This window comes from Salarias fasciatus, chromosome 23, assembly GCF_902148845.1.
Source record: "Salarias fasciatus chromosome 23, fSalaFa1.1, whole genome shotgun sequence".
Classification (NCBI taxonomy): Eukaryota; Metazoa; Chordata; class Actinopteri; order Blenniiformes; family Blenniidae; genus Salarias; species Salarias fasciatus.
In genome coordinates this window covers 5,682,763-5,708,569 of record NC_043766.1, presented here as the reverse complement: position 1 = coordinate 5,708,569, position 25,807 = coordinate 5,682,763, and the positions used below count along the sequence as shown (strand labels likewise).

The 25,807-nt window shown below is 42.4% G+C and overlaps 1 protein-coding gene across 1 annotated transcript; it reads left to right on the top strand.

The window, feature by feature from the left end:
* Positions 1–1,393: 1,393 nt before the first annotated feature.
* usp46 (ubiquitin specific peptidase 46) lies at positions 1,394–12,458 on the top strand. Its single transcript, XM_030083467.1, has 9 exons — positions 1,394–1,738; positions 6,248–6,328; positions 6,663–6,876; positions 9,950–10,188; positions 10,662–10,738; positions 10,850–10,933; positions 11,023–11,220; positions 12,139–12,217; positions 12,342–12,458. Exons 1-9 carry the CDS (start codon positions 1,703–1,705, stop codon positions 12,441–12,443), a joined length of 1,110 nt encoding a protein of 369 aa, XP_029939327.1. The 5' UTR covers positions 1,394–1,702; the 3' UTR covers positions 12,444–12,458.
* Positions 12,459–25,807: the final 13,349 nt, after the last annotated feature.

Genomic DNA, 25,807 nt, shown 5'->3' with positions numbered 1-25,807 from the left:
AAAGCCGTGTGAGTCAGGAAAAGGGGAGCTTGGATCGAAAGTGCCTCCCAGTCCTATTAATACAAACTGGACTGAAATAAAAAGTGAGTCTGGGAATGTTTATATGAGGAACCCACTGCATGTAATTGTTTCCCTGCTCATCAGAAGCACCCATAAATAAACAACAGAAATGCATCAATATGCAGCTTTCTCAATAGCCACATGCTGCAAACATAACACCCCATGAACAACAGGGCACTCCCTTCCTCTGTGGCTAAAAGAGGAAGCCTCTTCTTTTATTTTCTATGAATATTTGCATTTCTTTTTCTGTTCCTGTGTCTTTTGAAGTGTGTCCATCATAATTATTTGTTGTTTTCCTCTGTTCTTCTTCACATTCACATGATAAGGAGATAATTGTTGGAGTACTGTTGTGAAAGCACGAACAAAGCCTGTGGTGAATAGGAGCATCCTGACGGAGCCTCGAGGGGATCCCTGCAGAGCAGAGATCACTCTTACTTTGCAGCGCTCCTCCCTCTTTCTTATGCTTGGCTAATTGCATGCCGAATATCTGCAAATGTCTTCATCAAAAGCCTGACAGCAACATCCCTCAAGGTAGTATGGAAATGCTCCACTCTTTGTTTGTCCATTACTATTTGCATATGCACAAATACACTGGCAGTAACATCCTACACTGTACTTGCCCTACCTCAACAGTAACAGTGTCAATAAGTCTGTTTATCTACTGAAATCCTTCATCTTTTGGGCACAGTAATGTCAACAACTAAAATCTTTCCGAATACTTCCTAAAATCAGTTGCATCTCTGAGGAGCCTGATCATAACAAATCTATGATGCCGAGAGGTGTGAAAATGTTAATTGATTTGTTGTTAAAAAAGAATATCCATAAAAAACAAATTAGTATCCGGTGTGATCACTTCTTCACTACTTTGCAGAGTTTTCCCTCACATCTGCCTAAACCCTTTGCACAAGTTAGAGTGCATATTCAGTTTAGTTCAGATAGTTTAAATTCGTAAACATGCAGGATAGTTTCCTCACTCCTGTACATGCTCACATAAACTGAAGTATTTACATGTTTTCCTCCAATAATTCAAATCAGGTAGGATTAGGTCCAGGTCCAGAGGTCTCCTTCTCTGTATTTTCCTTGCAGCACCTGGTAGTTTTACATAAATATTACAGCATCCCTTTAAATTTTTGTTTGGAAATGAACCACAACTCCCTACAGCCATTGCTGCAAACATTTGCTCGCGATTGGCCGCGACTCAGGTAAACTTCCCCGTGCAGCTCTGTGAGTGGCTCTCTCTCTGTGTCAATCACAGGGACAACGCGCGGACCAATCAGATGTCTCTGTTGGCCGTGGTGGGCGGGGCTCCGGCGCTTCCTCTCCTGCTCGTTGTTAACAACCTGCTGCCTGAACTTGGTCCGTCCGCTCTGAGCTCGGTGTCGGTCTCCAGCTGTGCCTCCAGCTGTGCCTGCCCCGGTATGTGCGCCAGGATGACGCCGTGGTGAGGGCGAGCGCGGTCCGGGCCTCCGCTCCGAGCCGGCTGCATGGTGCTCCGCGTCTCTCCGCCTGCAGTCTGGCCTCCAGCCGGGAATCAACTTCATTCCTCCGCGTCGCCTCTCCTCTGCTTTGTTTAGTTTCTTTTTGTTTTGTTTTTTTTTATTATTTTTACGAAGATGGCGGTGAGGGGGACACTGTGAACTAAATGACTGTCAGAAACATCGCCTCCATCTGTAATATGGTGAGTCTCCCCCCGCTGCGCGTCGCCGCGTTCAGCCCGGTGTGTGCGGATGGTCCAGTCGCGCGACACCTGCACCCGGACACCCTGGTGCACGGTGCAGCGTCTGACCTCCCGTCCTCACACGGGGAATCCTCACTGACCCCCCTCCCCTTCCTTCCCCCTCCATCCCCTCCCCTCCACGGGCCTGAACCCTGACTTGTGACATTTGGCATGTTGCGGCCACAGAGTATATATGTGTGTGTGTGTGTGTGTGTGTGTGTTTTGTGTGTGTCTGAGCTGAGTGGCAGGTGAAGAAGCACGCAGCCTGTGACAGCCTGTTGTGATTGCATAATGTGCTGCTGCTGCTGCTGCTGCTGCTGCCGCTGCAGAGGGCTGGTCACATCCCGGCGGCACAGGGCAGGAATCCGCACTAATCTCTGTTTATGTTGTGTTCACAGGCATCGAAGAGTGTGTAAGAACAGACTTAAACGGCTCTGCTCTCTAATGCCAGCGGCCTCAGCTTTATTTAGACCCTGCACTAATGGCAAAGGCCTGCAGAGATGCTGCACGCACCACACTGATGTGTTGCACGGTTTCCCTGCAGGACACTGCAGCAGGACTGTCACACTATGTCTACTTTTATTATTGCTTATGTGCATTACCATGCAGTCTACATCGAAGTGTGCAAGTAACAAAGCAAACCCAACATGCTTCACATTCCGTGGGCCAGACTGGTTAAAATAGTGCCAGAACAGCCTTTAAATGTAAACTTTAAAGTTTTGCTCTGTTGTGGTGCAGAGTATGCATGAAAAAAAAAAATCTTATTTTTTCTCAAAACTTAACAATCACAACTGAAAATGACTTCAGTCTCATCATAAAGCCAATCTTGTTGAGACCAGGTGCAAAACACAGTAATTTTCGCCAAAAGCCTTCTACTGTAGCTTTTGCGTCATGCATGTTTTGATAGCACTGAGGGAGCTGTCTTCCAGTCATCATCAGTGACTACGTGTACATGCAGCTAATATCTGGGTGATATATCAGCTAAGGTCTCAGTGTTGTGTTTTGTCCGCTACTCTTGATGTTTTTTTTTTTATTAATTTGGTGGTTTGCAGTTTGGAGCCCCTGCTGGGCTGGTTTGGCCAAAGACCTTGTGTTTGAAATCCCAGAATTAGAGGCTGCACAGTTCTGATAGCATGAAAACAGAGATGACATTTCCTTTAAAGCTACGATTCCTTGTTTCAATTTGAAGGACATTTAATGGGTTGTTCTGTTCCTCAGTGGTTTGGGCAGGTGTTGGTCAAACAAGCAGGGAATACATACAGATATTCTGTAAATGAAGGACAAGAGTTGAGAAATTGTGCCTCACTTGTATCACATAATTCCAGATACATTGTAATGATTCTAATATACAATATTGTCTTAACAATAGATACTGAGAAACTAAACCCTGTCACTATTAGGTCGTAATTCATTGCCAGTGTGTGGTTATTGCAGTGTCAACGTCTGCAACGTACTTATTGCTAAAGCCTGAAGTGAATTCAGTTGTTTTGATTCTCTTCACCTTCATGAGGTGAGATTAAAAATCACAGTATTTTAACGTTTACAGATGTATGAATCGCAAATCATTTCATACCTGCTGTCGAAATGGCCTGACAAGAGATAAGTGCTTTGCTGCCGCACAAAAACAGTAAATACTCCTGACTTATGATGGTGCTCAAGGAAGAATGCCCCCCCCCCAAAAAAAAAAAAACAACACAGTGAACATACTGTTACACAGCCTAAGCATTTATGATGGAACTGTAGCCTGCAGGGGCCAAAGGGACGTGGCCCAGTCACAGCTGATGTCAGTCAGGGGCGAGAGAAAGAGCACTGTTATTTTGAAGAACAAATCTCAAAGTTCAAGGACATTATGTCACCTTTTTTAAGTTTACCTTCATATTGTGATTGCACTTAAGATGCATGTGTTGTTTTTCATCCAACATCCTGCAGCCTTTACTCTAACTCAACTTTTGCATTTGTAAAAAGACATTTTAATTCCTCCTCTAGTCTTGTCTTTTTTTAATTTAAATTCCCTGTGCTCTTTGTTTTGATAATTATTTATATTCAGTGATCTGAATCAGCAGCTGGATCAGAAAGGTCACTAATGAATTCTGACCAGTACGATCACACAACTTAAGAGTTTACTAATTATTTCTCCAACTGAGGTCACAGTGGGATATTTCGTTTCGTTTAAGTTCAGCTCACAGCAAAACAAAGTTCTGGTAATTTGTGCTGGAAAATATAACACTAATAGAGGGACAACGTCTATTATCCTTCACATTTTAAAGGTTAGATTTGAGTTTTTGCATTATGTGTGCTGCATGACAATAACAAGATGACATTCATTTATTTACTGATAACTGAACTTTTTCTACCTCTCTTCTAACTATGAATGATATGTTATTAGTCTGTGTAAACATTGTCTTGACGTGGTTTTACGAATGTGACTCTTAATTTTAGGTCTTATTTACGTTCCAACATTTCAAGTGAAAACACATCTTTCCTGTTTAGGAAAAGTTTTGCATCCAAGCAACATCGTTTTGAAAACAAGATCATTTTGGAGAAAGTTATGTAGTGTCCACATAGCGGCCACTAGTGGGTGCTGTGGTTCGTTTCTGTAACTCCAGCCCAGGAGAAATTGGACTGGGAGTCATGATGCTGTGGAGGCAAAAAATCATTCAAATTCAGACCAGTTCAGTTTGTTTTTTATCTGATACATCATCCACATGCACAGTAAGTGAGTGCCTCTGAATCCTTTTTCCAAAATAATGTCAACTTGCAGTGCCTGGCAGTTATTTAGTTTAGAGTTTTAAGAAACACGTGACACACTGGTGATTGGATGGGAACCCGTGATGAAGAGTATCTCAGTGCAAAGCTTTATTTCTGCTTTCCGGTAGTTTTTGGCTTAACTGGACATACATGAACGGTCTCGGAGTCACATTATGAAGGTTTGAATTGCTGTCAGCTGTGGCTCACTTCAGACTGAACGGTCATATGTGATATACTTACAACTAACCAGATAAGTGATCTATTCATCAAATCCTTCCTCTCCACTGTTCTATCCTCTTCAGGGTAGTAGTACTTCACTGGAACTGATCCCAGCTATCAGCAAAGGCAGGGCCAGGGACCCGGCCCCGGACAGGCCGCCAGTCCATCACAGACAAATTATGTTTTATTTTCTTCTTTTGAATTTTAAGGCAGTTTCACTGAATTTTCTGACCGTGGCATTTTGACTGGTTCTTATTTCTTTGCTGTTTAGTCGTCTCGGTATGAGCGATTCTGAACAGATCGGGTTCGATCCATTCGGAGCTTCCTCTGTTCTGCCGGCTTTAGTTTGTCGTGATCGGCGACGTTTGAAGGATTTATTCCTTTTTCGGTTGACCTTGTCCTCATGATGACGAGCTGAAATAGCAAAATTTGGCATCCAATAACACAAGGGGTTGAATTTATGATAATGGCATGTTCTCGTGAATGTCTTCTTTAGATTTGGATGGATTTTCCGGCTCACTTATTGTACTTTTAACCGTATACGCCGCGGCGGTGCGTCTGTGTCTGCACAGTGGGTGACTGAGCTTTTTGCGGCATCGTCTCGGACTGGAAGCAGTAAAGTGGACAAAGGGGCATTCTCCTCCTGCTTTGACAGACAGAAATGACAGCTATTAAAAGTCAAAGCCTCCCTCAGCCTAAATTGTCTCCCATGTTCGTTCAACAAAGCTGTGGTTCACGTGGAAATGCTTTGAGCTCTGACAGGCCAAATGGCTCGACAAGAGATAAGTGCCCTGCCGCTGCACTAAGATGCCAAATACTCCTGACTTTTGATATGGATCTACCTGTTTGGACCATATCCGCTTCATACTCTGACAGAGCTGTGTGCCGTGTGCATTTTTGTACACTCCTATGTGAACTGAAACCTGAACTTTGTGTGAAACTGTCTCACTGATCAGTTTTATAGCTACATTCCTTTGGCCATATACTGGAAACAAGCTTGATCAACAGTTTTGTAGAAAGCCATTTAATGTTGTGTCATTGACTCAGAAAGCTAAGATACAAAGATGAATCTCAGGACAGGATATTAAAATCCATAGTGTTTTTGGAAATTGTTGCTTTCGTTGTTGTATTGAATTCTCTCTCACGCACAATAGTGGAAAATATGATGAATTTGATGTGAATATTCGTACATTATATTAACAAATTTGAGTTATATTACTAATTATGATTTGTGATTACTGCAGTTTTACAGTCAAAAGCAGCAAAATCACATCAGTATCATAAAAACTGTAAAATAAAATGCCTCCATTGCAAAGTTACCATTAAGGATTCATATATTATAATAGTGGAGGAGTGTTTGTTACCTGTACAGCTTTGATTTTACTGATTTCACTGATCTAAATTCTCTTCTAACTCTTGAAAGCCACAGATGAGAACAAGTGGTATTTCTGTGAGGTGGCTGTGGAAATGATGGCAGAATGTCCTTTTTTTTCGTCCCCTCAGGGCACCAATGCCTCTGCTCTGGAGAAAGACATCGGCCCGGAGCAATTCCCAATCAATGAACACTACTTTGGATTGGTCAATGTGAGTATGGCCCCATCCTCTCACACACCAGCAGCACTGCCCACAGATGCAGTGGCGTCATTTCTCAAAACAAAGCCAGTGAGTCCTGTCCTCCATTGGCGGCTCATCAACACCAGTCTTGTTTTTGAGTGTTTCGGCGAGTTGAGAGACTTTCTGTTTACTTCAAGTGGTTTTTAAATAAAACAGACGGCTTTCACAACACCTGTGTCTGCCTCTCAGATGTAAACAGTTGATCATGTCACTGGATTTTTTTTTTTTTTTTTTTTTTTTCTAAGCTGTCAAAGTGAATCTGAGTGAATGTTTTGAGAAGTCCCTCTTTGTTTATCTTCCTCAGTTTGGAAACACATGTTACTGTAACTCGGTGCTCCAGGCTCTGTACTTCTGCCGGCCTTTCCGGGAGAACGTGCTGGCCTACAAAGCCCAGCAGAAGAAGAAGGAGAACCTGCTCACGTGCCTGGCTGACCTCTTCCACTCCATCGCCACGCAGAAGAAGAAAGTGGGTGTCATCCCACCCAAAAAGTTCATCTCCCGACTACGAAAAGAGAACGGTAAGGGCGTATTCCCCCTTTCATTTCTGTTGAAAGTAGTTTGCCTGTTTTTTTACTCCCCAATGGAAAACATCCCAAAAGCTTGTGAAGCGTTCCACTTTTCCCTGAAATCTTTGGGGCATCATTTCACGTGCATGTGCGGAGACGATCAGAGCGCAGAGGCCGGCGGGTTTGTGCAGAAGCGTTGCTTTAATGCAGCCTGACTAGAGGTGAAGGGCAGGTGCATGTTGGTGGTAAGGTCATTCACAGTAGAGCTGACAGAAAGGCCGACTGTTCTCTGCTGTCCATATTGAGGAAGCCCTTTATGTGAGCGAACAATGCCATCTCTGTTGGGACCAGGCTCTGGTCAGCTGCCTCATCTCTGGACTGTTTTTTTCCTCTCTGCTTCTCCTTTCCAATTCCACCGCTTCTCAGTTTTCACCTTTCACATACAGATCTATGAAAACAGGACTATCTGGGTGGTTTATGAAAAAAAAAATGTGCAGATTGTATTTTTTTGTTTAAACGTAGACGATCAGCGAATAACACACAGTACCTCAAAGCAGACATGCTGCTGCTGCCGCCTTTTTTGAGGCCCCGTTATCCAGCAACGCTCAAGTCAATTAATAGCAACACCTATTTTAATCAGCTTTTCATCCATGAAGATAATCCTGTGATTCATGATTTTTTTCTTCTTCTCTCTAATAAAAGAGACACACACTCACACACACACACACACACACACACACACACACACACACACACACACACACACACACGTGGAGTCTAAATACTGAAAGAGCAGGGTAAATGTAACATTTTCTAACAATGAAACCTAATGTTGATCAAAGAAACAGGTTTTGTCATTTGGCCTCTAGGTGGCAGTGCAGTAATCTATACTCTGAAAACAGTTTTGTGTTTTAAAACTAGGTGAGTCAGCATTTACTTCATTTAGTGTTGAATCTAAAAATGGAAGCAGCAGGTCAGGATAAAGAGAAGGATTAATAAGTCAAAAAGAGAAAAGAGTTTTACCAAGAGTGTCATTTAGAATCAGGCTTCATTAAAACTCTGGTCAAAATTAGAGCTGAATGAAAGTGTGAAACTGCAAACTGAAGCAGCACCAGTCAACCCAATCGGTTTATCCTCAGAGAAAAGGAGCTTATTGTTGAATAATGTGAGAGAGAAACTATTTCACATGTGATATGTGATGAGTCCCTTCAGCGTTGTTCCTGTCAGGGTGCAGGTCGTGGTTCGAGCGCCTCTGAGGTTTATGAGGTTTAAACATTTCCTCAACCAAAAGGTTGGGAATCACCGCTCAAGATAAGAAGCCAAAGCCAAAAGTTAAAGTTCAGTCTTGGCTGATGTATAAGAGAGCAAAGAGATGAAAGAAGGAGCCTGGGTGTGGAGGTTTGCATGTTCGATTCCCACAGCTGACAGATTGTCACTGTGGCTCCCTGAGCAAGACCTTTGACCCCCAGAGGTTGACTATGAATAAGAGTTGAATGCACAGATTTAAGATTTGTAATTAAGTGTTTCACAGATTGCGCTATATGCTTGCACTAGTCTTTTATGGATGATTTTATTGCTCTCTCGCTGCTGCTGATCTCACTTTTTGACTAACATATGAATGCTTGGAGGACTTCTCACAGTCGCTGTCTTGCCCGGAGCAGAATCGTGATGAATACATAGGAAAAGGTAGTTTTATTAAAACAGACCATCAGGTTCTGAACTTCTAGCTGATCTGTAGTTGAAAGTTTGATTAACTCAAACGACCCACTTGCGTCACGTTCCCCCCTCCTAACCTCCATTAAACCCTTCCTGTGCCTGTGGTTTCATATCAAGACTCAAAACTCGCCTGAAGATGTAGTGTATTCACTGCATCGTCTGCACAGACCAGATGAGCCAGAAAGGAATGCAGGCTCAGTAGAATTTCCTTCTTTTTTTTTTATTTTTTGTTCGAGGCAGTGAATAATGCTCCTTCAATCAAGTCTACCAGCTGTGTCACTCAGAACACACCACAGCTGGAATCCGCAGGTCTGAGGGGGAAAATGCTCAAATGCTATTTTCAACATCAGTTTTGGACATTTTAATTATTACAAACGTGAGTCTCCAGCATCTTGTGTTTGATGTAATGTAAAATCATCCCAGAAAGCTTTATAAACTCAGATTAATTAGCTGAGTTTGTTTTCCTCCGTTGTTGTTGTGTGTAGTTCTTTAAATTGGCTTGTGACGCTCACAGAGTTGTAATTCCGGTTTTAGGAAAATGCAATTTCCCTGGATGGCGTAATCCAGAGAGGACCGGGGGAACTGTTGCCTGTGTCTAATCCAGCTTCTGGCAATTACTGGCAGCAATGAAAGTGTTGCTCATCCTGAATAAAGTTTTTTAATCTTGTGATAAATACGGTGTTCACGACACCATAACCACGCTCACTACTGTCAGAACCAGATGTTGTTTCTTCTGCTCACAATTTCACTGAGGCTGGACGCTGTCCGAAGGTGTCTTCAGATTCATATCAAATATGAATTAACGATCTCTCAATCAGTCTCTGTCACACACACCCACTTTCTTCATGTTAGGGTTTTTTTTTAGAAATGGAGCCAATCCCACGACAACCGTCTATCAGAGAACAAGCACAAAAACTCAAACCCTTCCTCCTACAATTTAGATTCATCAGTTGACCCAATTGGTTTGTCTATGGATTATTGTGGTGAAAAAAGCAGAGTGTTCAAGAGAAAACGCCACCCAAGCTCAATCTGCAAAATAAAATCTACATTCAAATACTTCAGGCCGTGACTTCAGTGTGCTTTTCAATATTTTAATTCATGTGACAGAAAATAAAATAATGTTCTGTCAGCAAGCTCACAACCTGATTTGTTATAGCTGTTCTAGACAGCGTGTTCGATCCAGGCCACACACCGTCAGCATCCAGCTGTTCCTGCGTCAGTTATATCTAAAATGCTCCACATATTTAAACAGTTGCATAAAATAATGTGGCTTGAGTTAATGTTGCTTTTCCAAAATTGAAATTCAGATCATTTGTCTCCTTGCAGCCTCCTTCCTTCACTTATGCTGTGTGTCATTGTTCCCCTCCAGATCTGTTTGACAACTACATGCAGCAGGATGCACACGAGTTCCTCAACTACCTGCTGAACACCGTGGCCGACATCCTGCAGGAGGAGAAGAAGCAGGAGAAGCAGAACGGACGGCTCAAGAACAACGGCACCGCCGTCGTCACGGAGACGGAGACGGAGAACAAGACGGAGCCCACGTGGGTCCACGACATCTTCCAGGGCACGCTGACCAACGAGACGCGATGCCTGAACTGTGAAACGGTGCGTGGCTCCACCTCCGCTGCTGAAGTTTGAGTCGTCCAGATGCCGTTTGTGTTGCTGTGTCTTCAGCGGCCCCGTCTGTCCTCATGCCACCCCCAAGAAAATTCTTCTCCTGAATGAGTCTGCAAAAGGGATTAGCTCTTTGCAGAGATTCTGAACGATGCACACAGACAAATTTTAAAAAAAGAGAGAGAGAGAGAGGATGTCTTGGCGGTCTCTGACCACCCTCTTTACGTCAGGGCTCGCTGGAGGCTTTGTCCTCATGGTTTGGAGGGTGCGGTGTGGGATGGGTTGCCCGGAACAACCCCTGCAAACACCAAAGCTCCGCACTGCGCCGAGACAAAAGCCACTCGGTAAAATAAGCATTTCAAAGACGGGCTGAGGGTGTGTAGGCGCAGGTTAATCCTCACTGACTCAGCTTTGGAAGATGACAGCTGAGTTTACACGGCATTGTCTCTTCCTCTGTCCGACAGGTGAGCAGCAAGGATGAAGATTTCCTGGATCTTTCTGTGGACGTCGAGCAGAACACATCAATAACGCACTGTCTCAGGTACTGTTGCTGCATACTGCATTCAGTCCCAGCCCGAGAACCCGACATATTCCCTTTGGTTCATGAAGCGCTGACTAATTGTGCCTCGTGTTGTGATGCTCTGTCGTCCAGGGACTTCAGTAATACAGAGACTCTGTGCAGTGAATATAAATACTACTGTGAAACCTGCTGCAGCAAGCAGGAAGCACAAAAGCGGTCAGTGAAGCGTGCGGAGAGTTTAATACCACTGCGACGTGTCGCTGTGCGCCAACATGCCCCTCCTAGTGTGCCTTTCTTCTCTGCAGGATGCGCGTGAAGAAGCTTCCCATGATCCTGGCGCTACACCTCAAGAGGTTCAAGTACATGGAGCAGCTGCACCGCTACACCAAGCTGTCCTACCGGGTGGTTTTCCCCCTGGAGCTCCGTCTCTTTAACACGTCTGGGGATGCAGTCAACCTGGACCGCATGTATGATCTCGTGGCGGTGGTGGTTCACTGTGGGAGGTACACTGCGCTCATTACCAAGTCACAATAAGCCCGTCCCGTAGTGTGGTCGCATTTCCTCCTGCCAGGGATGGAGGAATATCACCCTGTCAGGTGTGGGGATGAAAACACTAAAGCTCGTTCCCAGGATCCTCTAGGATTCCCTGATCCCACTTTGTGTTTTTGCTGAACTCCGACCTGCTAAGACGATTTGGCCAAAAGAAACAGGTTTTACCTGGTTATCATCTGTCTGAGAAACATTAATTCAAGCTCCCTCATTCTGCTCTGCTCAGCTTTTAAGGCAAAGCTTTACAAAACGACAGATGCCCCCCCCCCCCACATCTCTGAAAATAAAAAAGTGCAATTATTTATTCCTCAAATAGTCATTTCCTTTTTTTATTATGTGAATTCGACTCGTTTCAGTTAAAAATTCAGACATTTAAGTTCTTGATTTGTCATGTTGCCATTTTTTGTGATTTGCAGCAGACAAAGCGTACAAGCACAGACTGTCCATGTACGGAAAAATACGCTTCCTGGACCTTTTCGTCAATGAAAAAAAAACTGAGGGTTTTCTCGGAAATTACACATGAAGAACTGGCATATTTCAGACGCAGGTGGAACTGTGAGTCACAAAAAGCTAACCTTGAAAAACTGAAATGTTCGAAAAAGCAACGTGGGCATCAAGTTGACTTTAAGCTCACAGCAGAACAGCAGCAGCATAAACAGAAGAGTGAAGCCAAAGTTGGGTTCACTGCACATTCACCTGACGTTGATCAGTTGCTCTGTGTCTGTTATTCAAGTCTCATATCATGTATAATAACGCTGGTATTTCCCTAACATGTGGTGGAGGTAGTACTATTTGGGACAGATGTCAAAGCTTGGACGGATAAGGCGTTGATTATGTCCTCTGAAGCCTCGGCCTGTGTCTTGTGTCCTCAGTGGCCCGAATCGAGGTCATTACATCACCATCGTGAAGAGCCACGGCTTCTGGCTGCTGTTCGACGATGACATTGTGGAGGTGCGTCACTCTGACTCTCTCATTGTTTGCTTGCTGCTCTTTGACTCATGTGTTTGTGTGTGTCTGTGTGTATGTGCTATTGTTCACGTTGTCGGTAAACGTCGTCTCGCCTCCCGTTGTACAGAAAATTGACGCACAGGCCATCGAGGAGTTTTACGGCCTTACCTCAGACATCTCCAAGAACTCTGAGTCGGGATACATCCTGTTCTACCAGTCCAGAGAGTGACGCTTCAGCTGGATCGACGGCACAGGAGAAGAAGATGAAGAAACCTTTTATTTTTTTGCTCTTTATTTTATTTTTTTAATGATTCTATTTTACTGATCAGACCTCGGCTCCTGCAATCTCTAACCCCCTCCATGGAGTCAAAGCGATCTGACGTACGTGCCAATTCACTGCCCCAGTTTCCTCCTCTGGGTTTTCCCTGCGCTTCATCTCCCCGTCTTTCTTTCTCTATCTGTGTGTACTCGTGTGATTTGATTTTGTCGTTTTGTCACCTGCATCTGGACTGCACTTTAAAAACAAAAGCAAAAATGCTCCATAGCATGACAGAAGCGATCAGGCATCACGTCCAGCTCGGTGTCGCTGCTGGGAGGAGCCCGGAGCGTCAGGTTTCCTCCAGGTTACGTAACGAAGAAAATGGTCTGGTGCACATACAGCTGTCAAAAAATTGTACTATGTCATTTCTGTGTATATAAGGTCTACTTCCATGACGTGCCACCCAGTTGTAACTCCTTTTGTTAGGGCTATATTCCATCCCTTTATCACTGTCTTCCTCCTCCTCCTCCTCCTCCTCCTCCTTTTGTGCTCTTGTCCTTGGTGGATGCATGAGAAGTGAATGAAATTGTATAAAATGCTTGCAGAGATTTCATGCATTTTTAAATGTTTCGAAGCAATAGCTAGACATGAGAGAAGACTCACAAACTACCTAAATGTGGAGGTCTACAGACGAGCAGTCTCATTTATAAACAATTTGGCTCTCTTATTTTTTTTTTTCCTCAACAAAAGTCGTATTTATAAGAACAAGCTTGACACTAAAATATGTATTTTCTGTTCCATATTGACCAGTTATGGATAAATGTGGGTGTGTTGAAGGCAGACCTGCACATTTATTGATAGCTGGTGGTTGAAGGAGTAAAATATTACTATGAATCGAACTTTTTCCACTCCTGCAGCATAATGTAAATGAGAGCCCTGCTGTGTTGCAGTGATTTAAACAGGATATCATCCAGCTGAGCCTCACGAGACTAACAGAGAAAAATGCATCGCCCATCATATGGACTTCCTCTTGAACCAGCTTAATCTTTATAACATTTTTATTGAATTGAAACCCCTATTTATTGAATATAACATATTTATTACTGTTCTATGTTGAATGCGCTTTTGAAAGCATATACGTGATGTCTGAGCTCTTATTGTGAAGGACGTGGTGTAACATGATAGGACACCTTAAAAAAAAGTTCTGTGTGTTTTAATTTTATTTTTATATGTAAAATATTATAGGTAGATTGATGTGATGCAGCAGAGGCACCATCGACCCCCTTGTTCATCTTTTGATTTGATTGAAAACACTTAAACAGAATCGTGCAATAAGAGGTGAAGTTTAATCAGCACTGGATGCGTTAATAGGCGTCTGAGCTTTGCAGAGTGCTGCGTGGTCATTTAAAGTGTGAACTACAGTACACTACATTTGGTCGTCTTTGGTTTCTGGGATGTTATGGTGTGTTCGTGTAGCTGGAGACTCGTTTCCAGGGTGGAAATAGTCACATCACTAAAAAGCATCAGGCTACATCTTCAATTAAAAGAGTTTATTACAGTGCATTATTAGGAAATGCCAGTTCGATGATGTAGATGCACAGATTTCCACTTTACCCTGCAGGAAGTTCAGATTTGGATGTGGGGCTGTTCCCAGTTACTCATGAACACACCATTAGCTACTTTATTCTAAGTCCTCCTCCTCTTTTCTTTTTTTTTAATGTAAACTATTTTGCACAGCCTTTGTACTTTTTTTTCTCCAGTTCCTTTTTCTTTTGTCTTTGATGATGTGAACTGTTTGTGTGTCATATTTAAAGCTTAAAGTTAAAACTTCTATGTTAATGTTAAATGAAAACAATATCCCTCGTACTGTAGAACTTTCCAAAGGATTTTTGACCCCGCCTGGTAGAATAGTGCAACATTCGATGACTTGTTTTTTTTATGTGAACGACATTCCTGTGAGCTGCACATAAAAGGAAATGACCATTTAAAACACATGTCGTTATAGGTAGCAGGTAGAAAGTAGGTAGACGCTGTTAGGTTATTGTCTGTGTCTGAAGAAGAAACTGAAGCGTGACCCTCGGGGTGTTGAATGCTCTCGTTTCTGCTGTCTCTTCCACGTAGTTTGTTACTGGGTGAAGTGCCAAACTGGAGTCAGCTCTTTCGTTGCAACAGTCTTTAACAAAACGTTGTTTTCTTTGTAAAGATGCATCTGTACATATATACCATGTAGGAAGAAAAAAAAAAAAAACACTTCTGGAAATAGCAAAATATTTTTTTAAAGCAGAGATCCTACAGTGTAAATGCGCTCTTGGCGAAGACTTTAGCTGAATGCAAGCTATTAATGGAGAAATGCTGTGCTGTTTTACAATCATAACATAATCAGAGACGTGTCTGTCACATTACTGTTGAGTTAAAAGGAACCCAGCCAGGATAGGAAATAGTGGCGTGCGTGGTCAGGGACCTTTTAGACCTGGGTGAGAGGAAAGAGACTTTTTTAACGCGCTGATCTTCCATTAACACTTATGCACTCGCTCTCACCGAGACGCCCAGTCAGGAGCTGCACTCTGCTTCCTGTCTATTTACTGTGACGGTGGCCCGCCGACCACGGCTCAGGTGCAGGGACTCCTGTGCCAGCTGGGGCCTGACTGAGTTTTTGTGGGGGGGTTGGAAAAATAAATAAATAAAAATTGGAGACGGGTCTCCGTTTGGCAGTTAACTGAAAGTGCACTTTACTAGCGAGGAGCTTCAATGCTTTAACTTGACGAACCGCAGTCTGACACACTCACTTTACGTTTGTTCTTCTGTTCAATAAAACAACTATCAGCTCACCTGCTGAAGTGCCTGTCTTCATTTGCACACGAACGCTGTGGTGCAGTGGTTTGGGCTGGTTAGAACACTACAGGTTCGAAGTCTCTCTATGAGGAGTTTGCATGTTGTTCCTGTTCTTGCTCAAATATAACCCAGCATTGATCGTTTAAACCATTTTCACTTTGTGACTCTTACATAATCGATGGTTCCTGTTTTATCAGTTTTTTCTTTTCCATTTAGGAAATCAAGCTGTAGTTTGTTGTTGCCACGACCAGCAGAAGAAAAAGAGTATTTTAATTTCTCATTTTGCTGCCTATCTCAACTCTGAAAAGAAACTTTTGTTTGTTTTGGTTCTCTGAGAGAATTATACAACATGTTGGTGTTCCCAGCTATTGACTGGGTGTCCTCTCAGTCACCCTGAAACCCCAGCTAATCCCTCAGGAGGGTAAAATACTAAAGCTGCCAGGAATCTGGCACCGTGCTCACTGGGCTGCTGCTGAATAACCACAACATTACTGATGCTTTACAGTGAATTCCTCTGAAATGCTTTTCATGATTGTGTTTCTGGAAAATATTTTCCTGATCCTAGGCTTCAAAACTTTAGAAAAAAAAATATTTATATATACTTGTATGCTGAGTTGCTCTTAATATTGGTTAAAAACAAGTTGGTAAAATCTAAAACAGAGCCAAAGACGTGAGCCGTGTCCGGACGTGTCGTTGTCACGTTGAACGAATCCTGTTCTGCCTTGTGTTTGCTTCATGTTTACCACTTTACAAAAGGGTGCAGCTGATTCACAAATTTTAATTATGCATAATTGTAGTAATCATGTGCATCATTACCCCATCATGCACGCAGTCATGTTAATCCAGGAAAACCCTGCTGCATGTCAGATTAAGAGATAAATTATATAAACTACTTCCAGTGATGAATAAGAGCTGATTTACGGAGGCCTTGTTAGAGGGTTAGTGATGCACACCGCTCAGTGACATGCAGAAACATGGTTATTCAGATCAATTGCAAATATTATGTTTTCCAAACCTCTCAACATGCAGACCATACATTCATTTGGTTCCTGATTTATATCAAGACTACTACAGGCTGATTATATGTGTTATTTTTAGGAGATCTGCACTTTTTTTTAATTCAAAATTAAAACAGTGAATACATTTTCTTTGCTGACGTACAGACCTGTGAATAAGGGCTTGAAAACAGTAATAGAGAAAAGCTTCTACACTGTATTCAGAGTTTAGCACAGCCTTTTGAGAGTGGCAATGAGAATTCAAAGACTTAACATGAGACGTCCAAGGCTGTGGAGGGACTCTGCCGCTGCTTTCCAAAACACTTTCCTGATGATTGGACCACCGGTTGTTCAGTGTGACTTCAGTCACAATAAGACGAGGGGTGACTCAGGCTGTTTGTCTTCTCTTGTAATTTACTGTAAGATACAGCCGTGAAGCCTCAGCAAACCCCACAGGTGGGCTCGGACATGTCGGCAACCTCCCATTCGTTTTCTAAGAAAAGACCCAAGGTCCTTCTCAGAATCACTTCATCTCCCACAGATCAGCCGTACAGAGGGAGACGTCCGCTCACTGCTGTAAGAGAAGGAAAAAGGAGAGTATCCCTTCTGTCACTTCATTTTAGAAACTCTCTTTCCACAGAAATTGACACAATAGGTCTGTGTTCACAAGACCAAGGCTGAGCTTCAGAAATCCAGCAGTTTATCTCATAAAAACATGAAACTGGGTAACAACATTCTGTCATTTGCACAAGATCATCAAGTCTGAAATTCTAAAATACAGTCAGACAGAAACAGTCTCAAACTGTATTAAACATTTTGCAGTCAGATGAAAAGTGAGAAATTCCTGATGAACGATAGTTTTTCATTCTTTTTTTAATGGGAAACAGTCTCGTGAGGCTGTAATGACAACATCAGAGTTTTATTACCATTTTGCAAAAACATAAAAAGAGGCATAAATCAGCTCTGGCAGGTTGCAAAGATAATTCAATAATAGTTTTCTGTAGAGTAGCCTTCTTGCATCGCGATTTTCTGATGACAAATAGTTACACAACTGTGTAGTGTTGCACAGGAACATACAGCCATGATGGTTTCCTAAAGGTTAATTGAATTATAAGGTTTTCTAGTGATGCAAAACACTTAAGCACACATGCAGGTAATATCTCAATAATGAATAACTTTTTAGGCCAAGGCCAATCTTTTTTTTTTGTTTGTTTGTTTCTTCCCCTCCAGAGCATGAAATGATGGCTTTTGCTTTTTCAATAACACAAGGTCTGAATCACCTTCAGTTTCTTCACAGGATCCCAAAATACACTAAAAATTAGTGCAAGCTGATTGTGTTCGCCATGAAACGGCGAATGGAGTATCTGCTGAGTAATTACGTCAGTTGCAGTTGTCTGTGTTTTCAGGGGCCACAAAGTGTGTTATAAAACTCACAAAGCAGACACCTGCTCACTCCTCTTTCAAACCCGTGAGATATTCTCTCAAATCTCAGCTCAAAAGTACACATTTACATTTTTATGGCTTGTATTGTCACTTCATCTTGATTCATGATGTTCCTCCTATTATCAGTTTTTTAAAATGCTGCTCACAAGCAGACACACTGGTAAATTAGTCGATACATGAAGGACAAGGTCACCTGTGGTGTAGTTACACTCACACAGTCAGTGAAGATCATATTTCCCACACACACATGCAACTTACTGAAACAAGCATGTAATAGTAATACGGAAAAGCATCTTTTAATATAAACCAAATTGGCGCTGGTCAGTGTTGAGTTGAGGCTGTTTTGATAAGCGTCAGAGTGGAAAAGACCAAAAATAAACCTAGTAATTATATTTGAGCAATGCTCTAAATATAGAGGTTTGATATAAATTCCTGGGCTGAGGCCGCAGAGCGAGGCGGTGGAGGGGTGGAGGGGTGGAGGGGGGACTTTCTCGCTAACTTCCAGTCACTCCTGAACTTTAATCTGACCATGCAGCCAACTTGTCAGAAGCCTATTTTGTGTTCACTGTTTCTAAACAATTCTCCAACGATAACAAACGTACGTGAGAACCGGACGTTGAAACAACAAAGCAGTGGAAACGGCCGCTCATGTGCACTCGCCGATCAAACCCATGTCATAACAGAGCTGGTGGTGAGTGGCAGTTTTGATCCACTCGAATCTGGGGCAGTTATGTAAGCGTGCAGTGAGTGCCAGATGTCATCCTCACACTGATTCACTCACTCACCTGTAAACACTTACCTCTGTTGTGCCTTGATCTGGTTTTCTAACCGACACCTTGCTGACCCTGATGGTGCAAACATGAGCGCCTTACTGAGATCTGACCTGTCTTTTTCCCTTCACAACCCCAAAAAACCAGACGGTGACGTGCAGAGTTGAATAAGACAGGTATTATACAAAAAGCCGAGTATAAATAACCTGTTTCCAAGAGACGTTACCTGAGCGAACCATCAAAACTTCTTAATGCTGTTTATTTTCACTTAACATTTGTGATATAAAACTGGATTTCCCAGCAGCTAAAGCCTGGTTTTATTTTTTTAAATCTATGTATGAGCATGAGAACAGGATGTATTGTTAAATCAATAACATTTTTCCATATAGGATGTGACGGTAAACCTTTTTAGGACATGTGCAGGTCTCAAGTCTGAAGATCTTTCAATGTAAATCCTGCACCAAAAAAACCAGGAGGTCAAAAGCCTATGAGCAGGGAGGATATGGGACTGCTGGTCAAACACAATTCATTAAAAACCAGCGATTTGATGTGGAGACCCCAGTAGAAAACAGTAGAATTCAGAACAGAACTTAGCAGAAATATGACAATAACTAGGGCTTTCTAAGGAACGGTGTTTGAAAAAAAAAAGATACAAATATTTTACTGTGTTTGTGCAATGCTCAAAATGTAATGAAAAACTTCAAAGTGTCTGTGTCACTTTGGGATGACTGTCAGCCATCATAAACTCTCATAAATTTGTTTTTAAAGGTCTTTATCATAGAGCCGCGAATATAAACATTCCAAGAGTTCAATTCTGGCACTATCTTCTTATCAAAGCATCCCATCCTTTTATATACTTTATGTGTCCCTGTCCTGTTGTTTGGTAGTTTCTTTTTTATTGTTGTCATTGGAAGCACATGTCTGTGGCTCAGGACTGACCTCCGACTGTGAATGACTTGACTACCGTGAGTAGGTGCTTGAGAGAAATGATAGAGAAAACTTTGCACACTGCATTCAGAGTTTGACAATGACTCTCCAAAGACTCAAATTATTCTAATTGCAGCATTTCCACAGCAGTGAGTTTAAAACTCTTTGAGGGATTTTTTTTTTTAATTCTGCCAAGGGGACACAAATATCCATTCAAGGATTTTAAGATAAAATGGCAAAAAAAAAAAAGAGCACATGGACAAAGAAAGTGACGCTCACATGTAAAAAATAAAGCAAGCAGTTTATCGAGCCCAGTTTGTTTCCTGAAGGACAAACACAGTCACATGTAAACTGCCTGAAAAACAAGCTGAAGGCAGACGTAAGGTTAGAAAAGTTGTCTGATACAAACAACACAACGCCAATGAAGTAAGGAAGTAGAAATACTATTTTCGGTATTTTTCAATCGTCATAATTGCAATGATTTCAGACTCAGATTGAGGGCAAACAAGAGAAGCTTAAGTCAAGTCTGCAGAAATTACTTCTGTTAGTAAATTTCTCCTTGTTTAATGCTTCTATTCATCCATTCATCCGCTATCCTGCTCTGCTTCTCCTGGGAGGGGGGGGGTTGTTGAGTTGCAATCCCTCTTTTCCACGTCTGTGATGACTCATTCCTCATGTTGTGATGATACATTCCGTAAACTTGTGGATTGAACACACTCAGGTCTGGGTGAATTTAGTAAGCCTGTTAATTAAGGGACTGCTCCAACACTCACCACCCAGCATGGCTTCACCACGGCTGAATTGAGGAATGATTTCTTCCAAAAATGGGTAAAAACTGCTGTGAAGCTGAAGATGCCAAAATGCTGCAGCCTTTGTACAAGGTTGAGATTACTGCAGTAATGTAAAATTGTTTGCGTACTCGTATTGTCAGGAGGTGTGTAACTTATCAGCAGGCCAGCAGCCACTATCTGCTGCTGGCAGCTACTGTTTCAAGGTATCTGTTTTAAAGACTGGAACTGTTACCATGTGGGAAGGTCTCATTTTTATAGTTTTCAGCATTCACATGATAATAACAAACAAGAAACATAGCCTCCTCCAGCGATGCTGCTGCCTCTGCTGCTGCTGTGTACAACAAGGAGAGAAAGTAGTTCTTCAAACTGTGCAGTTATTGTACAGTGGTGGCCATTTCACACAATGGAGCAAGTGAGGCCAAAGATAGTTATTGTCTCCATAAAATAATGAACTGCAATAAAGACTGACCTTGGTTTTGAGTCATTGTTTTAAACCTTAACTTGGTTGTTTGTGTGGAAACAGTGAGGCCAGTGTGAAATGCTGCACTCGGCACTGTATTGTGTTGATTTAATCTGAGTATGCATCATGGGATGTCAGCAAGAACATGTTAGTCCCAGCGGAGCAATTATGAGCTTCATATAAACTGAGACGTTCAGTATAAATGAGAAGATGTGCATTAATTATCTGGTACTGTTTAGTGGATCCATACACACAACTGTGCTATAATGATTTTGTTTGTTTGTTTGTTTTCCCTCTACTCTTATCTCAGATTGTGTTACAAATAAAGAAACAATATTCAAATAATTTTAATTTCAGCCACTTACAGCACTTCCAGTCTTATTTAACCTCAGGTGTGCAATCGCTAACCCAAACATCTAAATATTTATTGAATCAAAACGAATGCATACAATAGCTGGAAACTGTAAAAATGGAATAACTGCATATTTTTTTAAAAGTGTTACCCCACATATGTATAAAAAAAACTGAGCTGGAACAGATAGTACCTCAGTGCTTTATTGGCTCTTACTTTAACAGCACTGGAAACGATCGGGAGACGTTTCATCTGTTGGCTTTTGTGTGACTGTCAATTATTTCATTGTGCTTTTATTCCTGTTTTACATATTTTTTGTTGTATATTGCAGGAACCCACTGAAATGTGTCTCTCTGCAATAGCTGTTCCCCATACACTGAAATCTCTTGCAAGGCCTCTGCTAAGCATCAGTTACTGTGCTGCTACAGTGAGGTACTAATGAATGAAGTGAGAGGAGAGTTTAGTTCTAAACTGCCATCTAGTGGTCATATTGTGGTATGTCAATGGTGACAACAGTGAACAACTTTCCACGGCACAAAGCGAAAAGGCAAACACACAACACACGCATCCACATTCACAGGCAAGTGTCTCCAATTAACCTCTGGGAGAAACGGGGAGAAAACCAAAGTCTGCTCAGAAAGAACATGAAAACCCAGGAAGGCCTCGACCAGACGGGAATCAGAGATACATGGAGTTACATGAGGCAGTATGCCACCATGCCGCCTCAGTCAGACATTGCTGTTCTGCTCAAATTTGTGACAAATGAGCTCGAAATATCAGATCCAAACCAATCCAACTTTTCAAATCATCCACAATCAAGCCAAAAGCAAAATGCCACTGCACTGACAGCATAATTCAGGGTTTTGACGGATCTCCTATCTGGCATGCTGTCAGTGTTTAAAACAAGCTGTTTCATTTGTGTGTGACATTTCACCTCCTCACATCTGTGTGTGAGCCACAGAGAGGGATGAAAGACAGACGTGAAGACATGGAGCTGTAAATTCAACCAGAGGTCAAACCACAGTCACAAGAAAGTTTCCATGTCCGTTACTGCCGCTCTCAGATCCATTCAACCCTCCTCTCTTTCTTCCCTTTTTCCCTCCTTATTTCTTTTGCTAATGGTCCTTGTTGGACCATTTGCCGTTCGGGGTGGGTGTGCTCAACATGGAGGCTGTTCGGACGAAGGAATGGCGCCAGGTTTGATTGCATGTTTCCGTGAGAGTATCAAATAGATGTGTAACAAGCCCCAGTGGACCAGTAACTCTCAAAACTCACACCTGCATCCAGCGTCACTCTATTCTGCCAGTCCTACTCTGTAATGTTAAATAGCAGGCTGTTATTCACATTAATCACAGCATCCAGATGTGTTTTTATGTGAGGCATTCCTGCATCCAGGAGGGAGGGAGAGAGAGAGAGAGAGGGAGAGAGAGAGAGAGAGAGAGAGAGACCCTTCCTGTAGACAGGGCAGCAGGTTGAGCACACCACAGTGTGCCCCGCTTGCGAGGCAGACCATGTAATAACCCCACAGATTGACATCTTTACTTAACACTCATAAGACTTTCCATTTGAAACCCAAACAGAGCTAATGGACATCCAGTCGATCTCCTCCGTGCCTCTAGAAAGAGGCAGCCTCCAAAAGGTTTAATGATGTGTTAAAAGTCACAGTGTGGAAAATCAGGAACCAGACCACCTCAGTCTGGGTCCTGCTTTTGTGTCGCGGCTCTTTAAAAATCATAAGAGCCTCCAATTGTAATGGAGACTGAGACTTTTTGGATATTTTAAAATGACTGTTTCAACATTTCAACCTTGGAAAAATGCCCCCTGTTGTTAACTGGCTTCAGTCCTTGCAAGACACTTTAGCTAATTCCTTTATCAGACAACCATGATCATTTCAAACTCAGAATGATAACACAGTACAACACCTTTTCTGTTTTTCCTTTCCTTTGTGACTTTAAGGCCACTGAGCGCAACTGCACCTCGGGCAACAGACAATTTCCTGTGTGTTTGAGTTTCTATCCTCCAGCAGTGATCCCTTCTTCATCTTTCTGATCTGTGGTTTTAAAGATTAAACCTGTCTTGGGTGTATTTCCTACATAAAATTGTGTTGCTCACTGTTTGATAACCTTTATCATTCATTCGTTTTTATCAGTTATGAGTTATTTTATTGGGCGTTCTTTGAGCATGATGCAACTTTATGTGTCCCAACTGTTTTGAAAGTTGCTCTTCTTTTGAAAGACAATAAAACTGCTCAGCTCAATCATTCAGTACAGTTTCAAAATAAATCTGATCAAGATTTTAATAATTCATACACTTTCTGTGGTGAAGATTTCACATGATGTTCTAACTTTTCTGGAAAATGGAGTTTTTCAGTCGAATTTCAGGGCAATGCAAATCACTTGATCTCATTTTTGCATGTGATGGGCCAGATGTGGAACGGATGACAGAGTACGAAAAGGAAGCAGTCCGGACAAATGTCTGCTCTGGGAAAAACAGGATCCAAATTCCAAAGCCATTTTTCCTTATTTGATATGATAGTTGTCATAGAGAGAGGAAGTAAGCATTTATCCCTGGCTGTAGATTCGGTCACTTGATGCCTGTCAAGACAGTTGCTGGCCATGCCTGTTTGCTCCGAAGCATCCACTGGGCCGAAGCCTCTGTGTGAACCCGCCTATATAACCTCACAGGCTTCCTAATGCCAAGGAAATCCTCCCCGGGTGTTGTAGCATGACTGAATGCAGGGATAGAGAGGGTGGATATTGCAGCATTAAGCCACACTCAGGAATACTCTTGTTTTCTCTCCCTACAGTCATAAATTGTGAAGCCCTTCTGTGTAAAACCTGCATCCTGTTCCATTCCAGATGTGGGTAATGGCTCCTCTGAGCCACAGATAGCACCAGTCCCACCGCCTCGACCTGCAGTCGTCCACCAACTCCTCCACTAAGGGGTCACGCCGTTCAAGAAAAGAGAGGGCATTTTGTTTTTTAGGACCTGCGGTCTTGATTTCCTTCATCCCTTCTGCTCTTTGTCCATTTCAGCATTGTTTTTGGTTTTTACAGTGCAGTGTGTGCACCCATAACCCTGTCACCGTGTTCGGTGATTAACAGCATATTGCAGTGTATTCTCCCACTGCTCCGGCTGTGGGTTATGATGGGTTATCAAGCTCAAGAAGGGCCAGAGGAAAAAACCACACAGTCCAGCAGCATTCAGTCAGGCTGCACAAACCAAAGTGGAAACTTATTTCTAGAAAACTACAACTTCCTCCTGTCCCTCCAGTTTTGGCCATGAATTAAGACTTCACCTGCTGAAACCGCGCCACCCGCGCCACAAAGAAAATAGCATTGTTGTAATTCTTGTAAGCAAATGACTACAACTAATAGCAGAGACTGTGTGTGCTCTGTTTAATGGTGTGTGAGGCCGATGACAACCTGCACGATCCTTTGCCGTCGTCTCTCTCATCTCCATCCATCCACAGTTTAGAGTTGCTTTGTCCATGACCATTCTGCACCACAACACACCTGAATAAACAATCCCCATCCCCGGACCGTCCAGCTGAGCTGAGCTGGGCTGCCAGGCTCCCCGCAGTTATATCATGGCAGCAGGACCTGGCCTGTGTCGCAGGAATCAGGACCTCTGAAGATCTACAAGACAGTCATTGTGTGGAAATGTGGTGAAAAGGCATGCTGGAAGTTTCCATGATGGGGTCTGTATGTTCCACACACTTCTACAACAGAATTTCCACATCTTTTCATGCAACAGGCTGGAACGATTATGTTGTCATTATTTTTGTGAAGAAGAAAAACTTCAGTTTTCATGATTAAATGCTTTATATTGAGGGCCACTGGTGTTTCCTGAATTTTATTTTTCTCCTTGAATTTTCCGAGAAGGTGAACTGATCCCGCTATTAAATGTGTAATACAATTAAAAATGAATGAAATGAAAGCACGTTCTAGTTTGTTTTATTGTCAGATTAACGAAAACATAAATAATAAACATTGTTTTGATACAAAACAATGTAAATGGTTTAGTTATATGACATATTATATATTCTATCCAACAGGTGCAGTCTGCATGCAGTTAGTTACCTGATATTATGTCTAACTAACATAAGCTAAAGTAAGTTTTTGATAGCCAATTGATTTCACCAGCCATTAATAATATCGTATAATGTGAAAAATACATTAGGATGTTTGATACTCAGCTTAATATGACTACACAGTCTGACACAAAGCACGTTCGTTATCTGCCTCAAGAGTTCATCCTCCCACATTTTGAAAGTCCCTGCTACATATGAATGCGAGTCCAGTTTACCCCGGAAGAACACCAAAACCGCACATAAACAACCAGATAAATACGAGCTTGTGCCGTTTCAGGATGAACCCATCAGGCGATATCACACAGGTTCTGCTGTTCTTAGATTTCGGTTTTGACTCAGACAGCGTTGTCTGATGTGGTACACTAAACACAGCAGCTACAGTCTTTAATCAGTGTCAGAGCAGAAAGACACTGTGATCAGATCACCCAGGAAACAGCTGAGTCTAATCACGGGCGGATGAATATGATTCCTATCTAATCAGTACAGAAGTTTTTTCCTTTTCCTCTCATCAAAATCTCTAGATGTGAAACAGCTGAGTACCATTCCTCATGCAACACTGGCTGACAGTGAGCTGTCAGCCAAAACTAGTACAAACGTTAGAAAGACTTCACGCAGGCCAAATCAGCTTCATCTCGGCGGATCAGACGTGTGATTTCATATATTAAATGTGA